This window comes from Rhagoletis pomonella, unplaced genomic scaffold (genome assembly GCF_013731165.1).
Source record: "Rhagoletis pomonella isolate Grant_MI unplaced genomic scaffold, Rhpom_1.0 Rhpom_scaffold_00807, whole genome shotgun sequence".
In the NCBI taxonomy this organism is placed as follows: domain Eukaryota; kingdom Metazoa; phylum Arthropoda; class Insecta; order Diptera; family Tephritidae; genus Rhagoletis; species Rhagoletis pomonella.
In genome coordinates, this window is record NW_023459361.1 from 54,937 (window position 1) to 62,188 (window position 7,252).

At 40.6% G+C, this 7,252-nt stretch overlaps 2 protein-coding genes across 3 annotated transcripts; one reads left to right on the plus strand and one right to left on the minus strand.

The window, feature by feature from the left end:
• The first annotated feature begins 204 nt into the window (after positions 1 to 204).
• LOC118751566 (low molecular weight phosphotyrosine protein phosphatase 1-like) lies at positions 205 to 2,409 on the plus strand. 2 transcript variants are annotated; one of them, XM_036486385.1, is made up of 6 exons: positions 205 to 328; positions 384 to 736; positions 810 to 891; positions 1,794 to 1,975; positions 2,045 to 2,218; positions 2,291 to 2,408. In XM_036486385.1, the coding sequence occupies exons 1-4, from the start codon at positions 298 to 300 to the stop codon at positions 1,862 to 1,864; spliced, it is 537 nt and encodes a 178-aa protein (XP_036342278.1). In that variant the 5' UTR covers positions 205 to 297; the 3' UTR covers positions 1,865 to 1,975; positions 2,045 to 2,218; positions 2,291 to 2,408. The 2 variants fall into 2 exon arrangements, with proteins under 2 accessions (XP_036342278.1, XP_036342277.1); XM_036486384.1 differs by having other exon boundaries at positions 2,045 to 2,409.
• A 143-nt stretch (positions 2,410 to 2,552) lies between these two features.
• Positions 2,553 to 6,362, minus strand: LOC118751568 (adenosine deaminase 2-like; the record flags this gene model as incomplete). The annotated part of the gene is made up of 6 exons (XM_036486387.1): positions 2,553 to 3,053; positions 3,122 to 3,258; positions 3,342 to 3,526; positions 5,185 to 5,354; positions 5,419 to 5,916; positions 6,246 to 6,362. Coding segments are annotated over 6 exons (1,571 nt in total), but the record flags the coding sequence as incomplete, so codon positions are not given.
• Between the last annotated feature and the right edge of the window lie 890 nt (positions 6,363 to 7,252).

Here is a 7,252-nt window from a genome sequence, read left to right on the forward strand (position 1 = left end):
AAAAAAAACTGCTGGCATCCACGCTGTATTTGACAGATTAACCAGTTTTTTTTTTTGATAATTTAACAGGTTGCATCATTAAAGTTGAGGAACGAAGCTAATAAAACTCTTAGCCCCTAAAAGGTTAATGCTAACAGTATGTTAGTTGTACGTGACGTTAAACAAGACAACGTACTTACGTCGTAACCATATGATTTGATAGCGAATGTCATAGAGGACATCAAAAGTCAAATTGAACAACAGTGCAATAGATTTGAGACATATTTGAGAAAAATAATACAATTAAATAGCACGAAGATGGTCAAGAAGATTTTGATGATCTGTTTAGGTATGCGGAGAAGTTATTGCTGCGAGTCTTTTAATGTAAGTTTCATTCATTGCAGGTAATATTTGCCGTTCTCCCATTGCCGAGGCGGTAATGATTGACACAATCGAAAAAGCCGGCGCCTCCGCTGATTGGAAAGTGGATTCTGCTGCAATTGGCGATTGGCATCGTGGCAGTCCACCTGATCATCGAGCATTGAGCACAATGAAAAAACATGATTTACCCTACAACAATCGAGCCCGTCAAATAAAGAAGCAAGATTTTCATGATTTTGACTACATTTTCGGCATGGATGAGGAAAATATGGGTGATTTGCGTTCGCTAGCGCCAGCGAATTCCAAAGCTAAGTTGCTAATGTTAGGTGATTTCGGGCTGGATAAAAGTGATCGCATCATCGTGGATCCTTACTATGTGAGTGGAATATTGAAGCAATTAAACTAAACTATGTTTGCCGATGAATATGTAACATTGTATACTTTTTCAGCAACGAGGCGATGCTGGTTTCGAAAAAGCTTATCAGCAATGCGTTAAAGCGTGTGCGGCGTTTTTCGAACAAGCTGTGGCTGGTAAGGTTTAAGAAGAAAGCAATTGAATCTAAATTAGTTAGCATGTTAATAGTGAAATTAAATGTTCAATGCACGAAAACCAGCTGATATACGTGATATATTCAAAACCCCTTTTGTGAAAGCATAAGAAATAAATAGATATTTGTTAAAAAAAAGAAAATGCAAACAAAAATTGTGTTTTTGCCAAATAACTTATAGTATAGGGCGAAGCACAGTGATGCAAAGAAGTTCAAGTAGTTATCAAAATTATACCACGACAGTCGGGTCTACGTAATCAGAACGACGCAGATTTTTATCTGGCAAAGCACTGTCACCATCATTCTTCCAAACTCAGCAACATCAAAAATACATAGGCGGAGCGTGTTGGCGAAGAATTATAGGAACTAAGTATGGTTGCATGCCATACATGGGTTGATTGGAGGCCCTACCCCGAATAGACCCATCAAGTTTTGCTATTTGTAGGATGAAACGATTCGACCGCCATTTCATAACTGGAAACACAAATTGAAGGAAAATGGTGATACTCCAAGTTCATAGGAAATTCTTTTATGTGAATAATTTTTCACCTTTTTTCATCTGAAAATTTTACACTGTTTCAGATTTTCTTTGATTTTCTTTTTGTCAAAAACGAAAAATATAAAAGTCAGCAAAATTTCTTATGTAAGTTTTCGCTTTATTTGACAAATCGCCTCTAAGAAACATGCTAAATTATATTCATCATGAATATTGTTTCCCTAACTTTAGAATATTAAATTTTAATAGTATTTGATAAAATCGAAACATGAAGTCCTTGAAAATCCTATTCGTTTGCATTGGTAAGTTTAGATTTACGGATCGAGATATGTATGTACGTATGTGTGTATGTAAACAGGTGTTGAAATTAACAAAAGTCTTGTACGCAGGCAATACTTGTCGTTCACCAATGGCGGAAAGCGTCATGAAGCACTGGGTACAAGAATACGATCTCAGCTGAGAAGTGGACAGCGCTGGCCTGAGAACGTGGAATGTAGGTCGTAAGCCAGATGATCGCTGTATCAAGGTACTGGCAGAGAATAGCCTTACAACAGATCATGTGGGAAGACAGGTAATATACATGCTCCATACTTGCTGAAGTACATCGTCTACAACCCAATACATTTCGAATGCCTCATAGATTACCATAATGGACTTCTACAACAATGACTATATTCTCGCCATGGATGAGCATAATTTGCATGAGCTAGAAACCCTTGCGAAGGATTCCAGCCAACAGCGTTGCGCAAAAGTCGAATTACTGGGAAAGTATATTGACCGTCCTGAAGACCAAATTATACGTGATCCCTATTTTGTGAGTTATTTCAATTAAATTTGAAAATACTTTTATTACAGAGGTAAACCTTTTTCTCAATCCCAATTTCAGTGCAATTCAATAGGTGGCTTTCGATGCGCTTTTCTGCAAATAACCGAAAGCTGCCAAAATTTCATAGCGGAACACATGTATACTGATTAGAAACACTTTGGAAATATTTAAAATTGTAAAAGGTACCTAAAATGCATGCTTAAATGTACAATGAAGTAGTCATTCATAAATTTCATGTAAAAAATATATCGCAGGAGTTATAATTTAATTTTATATTCATCTAAAAAACGTGTAACTACAAATGAAAACACCTACATATGTATATACATCTATACTATATGTATGTATCTAAGGACAAATTACACTACTTCCCCGCTAATGACACGATCCAGAAATGCGGACCAATCACTCTGCAACTGCGCATACGCATACTCTTTCTCCGTATCACTCAACGCCGAGTACTTAATAGAATTCCACACTAGACTCTTGAGTGTTTTCAAGCCAGCATTACTCGGTGCGAAACTCATAATCGCGTAATAGAAATCATAACTCAAACCTTTAGCATTCCAAAAACCCGGATCGTCATTCGAGATTACTAAGGGTATATTCTCGGACATAAAGTAGCCACCCGGATGATTTCGCAAATCCCAAACTAAATTCAACACCTGATTCGAGAGCGGACTAATTTCGAGCGCAATGTCACGCTCTTTAACGGCCTTGCTAAGCAAGGGATGCTTCATCAGCGAATAACCGTGTCCAATGCGTGTGGTATTCAAAAGAATAGCATCGACTAAATTCAAATCCACTGACGAGCCCAGCCAATCTGCAAGGAGAAATAAGAAAAGCACGTATTCCTTCGTTTGTATTTAACGGTATTGATTTGAAACTCACTTGTTTCCCCGGCGTGAAAGAAATACTTTGCAGACTTCGGTAAATTCTGTAAAATGGACGCAAACGCTTGCAAAGCTTTTCCCTTATCCTCCTGTCCGATCAGATCAAAACCGATAACGAAATCGGGATATCGTTCACTGTGAGGAGAGAAAAATTATTTAAACATGACTGTATTATTTCTTTTTCAATTAATTTATAATTGTATATTCGTTGCACTTACTGGAAGTCTTTGAATGTTTGGAAAGCTTTAAACATTTTAACATCATCTGAGCCACGATGCGCCACATAGATTATTTTTAGACCTAAGAAGCTGGGGTGTGAACGCTTGAACTCATCTATTAGCTCTAAAAGAATGTCGGCGGCTTCGTACTCAGTTGCAACTGTGGTGCCATTAGCGCCATAAAGCTGAAACAAAAATATCAGGGCTCGTTATTTTATTTTTTTTTTTTTTGTAGTGAAGGCTTTTAGACCATTAGCCGTCAGGGTCATTTAATGGCAGGCCTATGAAACGTAAACTTTCGATGGGGCCAAGCCAAAGAAAGAGTCGTGTTAATTGGGGTTCGCCGATCTAAACGTGGTGTCCGTAAAGTTAACAGCAAACAACAGCACTTAACGCCACAAACACACAGATAACACGTGGCCTAAACCGCAATCGCCCCTGTGAGAGAACAGTCCTAGTAGCGTTGTTGAAGGCGTTTGACACCATCTGTCATTCCACGCTACTAGAAGACATTAGAGGAGGCCTCCTCTCCCACAGGCATTCAAACGGTGATCGGCGAATCATATGAGTGGTAGACAGTCGTCAGTAATCTTCCGTGATCAAACCCCGAAACCTAGAAGAATCAAACAAGGGGTTCCACAAGGTGGTGTCCTCTTCCTCTTCCTCTTACTGTTTAACTTCTACATCTCTAAGCTCTCCCAGCCACCTGAGGGAGTTTCCCTGATCTCATACGCTGACTACTGATCGATATTGGCGTCTGGGAATGGAATTGAAGACCTCTGCTCAAAAGTAAACGGCTATCTCCCCAGACTTTCACTGCAAGGAGCTTAGCACTCTCCCCAACGAAGTCAACGGCGGCCGTCTCCACCACTTGGACGAAGGAGGTTAGGCTTAAATTAGACATTCACGTCGATGGCACACCAATTCCAATAGTGAACAACACAAAAACTTTAGGGGTCACCTTTGAAAGCCTGCTCTCCTTTTCAATGCACAAAACCGCAGTTGTCAACAAAGTACAGAGCCGCAACAAGATCCTCAAGTCGCTCGCCGGCAGTACCTTGGGCAAAGACAAAGAAACGTTGTTGGTAACATACAAGGCAATTGGCCGGCCGGTTCTAAACTATGCTGCGCCTGTTTGGTCGCCGGGGACTCGTTGGACACAGCACCACCTACACAGCGAAGCGCAAGTGCTTCCCGTCAGCAAGCAATTTCTGGTGGGATGCCACAGACGTGAGCACCCTAGCAGACCCTTTCTCTAGGAGCAGCCTCCGCCCAGGCACGACAGGGGGCACCGACGACCTACTGCCGAGTGATCAACAGCATTCACAGGGAGTCGTGGCCCAATAACTACCTGTGGTAGACACGGAGCTTCAACTGCCAAGATAGACTCGCGTTACTGCGTCCAGTTACGGTGTGGAGACTCCTCGCACGACGCCAACCCCGAAGTTCAGTGCGAATGGAGCCATTTCCGGGATATGCAGTTTAAATAGGTTTTTGGGTTGGAGTTTGATACAAGCCGAAGGATAAGCATACCGTCACTACACACGAATAAAGGCGCGCTAGTGTTTTGACGGCGATCAAAGGCGTTTAAAAAAATTTTGCGAAAAAAGATGATTAAAAAAACTTTGGCGAAGTATGTTAAGAGTCTTTGACGCTGAAATTTTTGTATGCGTCTTTTTTCGCCGTCAACTTTTGGGCTCGTGCCTTTATTCGTGTCTAGTAACGATACAGAATAGCCCGGATGCAATATGTTGCTCTTAGCTGAGAAAGATCTAGGCAAAGTTAGATCGCCGAAACAACAGGCCTAGGTCGGATACAACCCGCATGTTTCACATTAACTCACCGGTTTAAATTTCATGCGTAGCTCCGCGTACATTATATTATCCTCGTACATCTCTTCCATCAGCTGCCAGTGAAACATACGAAAAACTGGTTCATAGCCTATGGTATCACTTACAGTATCGAATATGTCTTCAAATCGCCGCCAAACCTTGTTCTGATCATTGTATTCAACTGCGAAAGAAAGCTAAAGAATAACCGTAAATGCTTACAAACTGCATGGCTACACATCACTTACGTTCCGGCAAACGCGAGTACAAACTAAGTTTAGTTCCCAAAAAACTATCATATCGACTCCTTGAGAGCGTGCGCTCACGCTCCTGCTGCACATTGTAGTAAACCGAGCGGCAGCCATGTTTCTTGGCGTCCTCACGGAAGCTCAGCACAACACTGCCGCGCGCAGTGAAGCATTTCAAGAGACCTGGCGTGTAGGTGAGATTTCCGATTAGCCAATCGACGGAAACCGCAGGAGTGCGGTGTACGTGCAAAATGGCGCCCTTCGGCATGGCTTGTAAGAATTTGAAAACATTGCTCTGTTCGATGAGCGGCTTGGCTTTGAAAAAGTGCAACGCCGGTGCGTGTTCATGCGGATTTTGCATGCCGTAAGTGAGTTCCATCAGTTTGTGGCGCATGAAAATTTGATGTACCATCAACTCATTTTCGTCAAGCTGCAAGTGACCGCCAGTGAGAAGAAGTTGCTCAGCTTCGATGAGTTGGTCACGTTGTTGCGCGTATTCTGGGCGGGAAATTATGTAAGTAAGGATGATAAATATCGATTGTCCTCTGCAATAAAGGCACAACTCAAAAATTAAAAAAACAAAAAAAAAAACACAACCCTTCCTACTTTTGAGTGTACAATCTTTACTATTTAGTTTAGTAATACTCACTGCTTTCCCAAGTAAGGCTTAGACACGGTTTACACAAGGATTTGAGGCATGAGACACTTAACAATAGGAAGGGTTTTGTTTTGTTGAATTTTCAGTTGTGTCGATATTGCAGAAAACCATCGATATATTTAAGTATAAAGGTATAAGTACGTATGTAAGTATGTGTGTAGATACGTACTTAACGTATTTGGCTCATCGTATAAATGATCTGCGGTGAGAGATTTCTGATACAGTATGCCACTAATCGCAGGCTGCGGCGCCACAATCTCCTGTGTCGGCGCTACCACACGTGCAGCTGGAATGCAAAGTGATTTAGAAACCTACGCACATACAGTGACGAGCAAAACTGTAACATGGTTTAACACTTTTTGTTTCAGCCACCGCTATATTTCCAAGTTCTAACGACTTTCGTCCTTTTGTTGAATATTCTTTTTGGTACATCCCTACTCCCTCCCTCATAATGATTTGAAGTCAATACAACAACAATAAAAAAACCAGCAGACAAAAATGTAAATTAAGGCAGATGTTACAGTTTTGCACTCATATATTTTTATGAGCTTTTTAACAATTTTCACGAAAAAAAAGAACTACTAACACAATGTTCAGTACGCTTTTGCCTGTTTCAGTTCCTGGATGTGCTTTGGCATACCTTATTTGTATCTTTGTAAAAATTCTGGAGGTATATCCTTAGTTTGCTTTCACAGCTCATGTACTCGATTTTACGGACTTTGATACTTATTAAGCTGTGCTTTTAGTTGATTTCGCAAATTCTCGATGAGATTCATATCCGCGGTTTGTGGAGGTCATTTCAAATTAGCAAATTTTTGCTTTTGTATCCAGTCTTTGCGAACAAATGCAGTATGTTTTGCGTGATTTTTCAGCAGAAACTCTCATTTTTCGACCACATCATGCAAATTTTGTTGAAATATGTACAGATACTGTTCCCTACGCATAATGCGTACTAACGGACCAACAAAATTTTTGAAATACAACCCCAAACAATTAAGATCCTACCACTGTGATTCTCAGTTTGCAGTACATGATGCGCTTAGGCTTAATTTGGGTCTTTGATCCAATACCATGCCCGGCCATCTGATTGAAAGCGATTAATTTAGTCTTGTCAGACCAAAAAACCTTTAATTGAAACTTAAAAATATGTTTTTTATTGCATTCTGAACGGCCTAA

Bases quoted from the DNA above. Each gene is read 5' to 3' on its own strand.
- LOC118751566 (XM_036486384.1), top strand. From the start codon at position 298: ATGGTCAAGAAGATTTTGATGATCTGTTTAG. The intron at 329-383 runs GTATGCGGAGAA...CATTCATTGCAG, and splicing joins GATTTTGATGATCTGTTTAG to GTAATATTTGCCGTTCTCCC. The intron at 737-809 runs GTGAGTGGAATA...ATACTTTTTCAG, and splicing joins TCATCGTGGATCCTTACTAT to CAACGAGGCGATGCTGGTTT.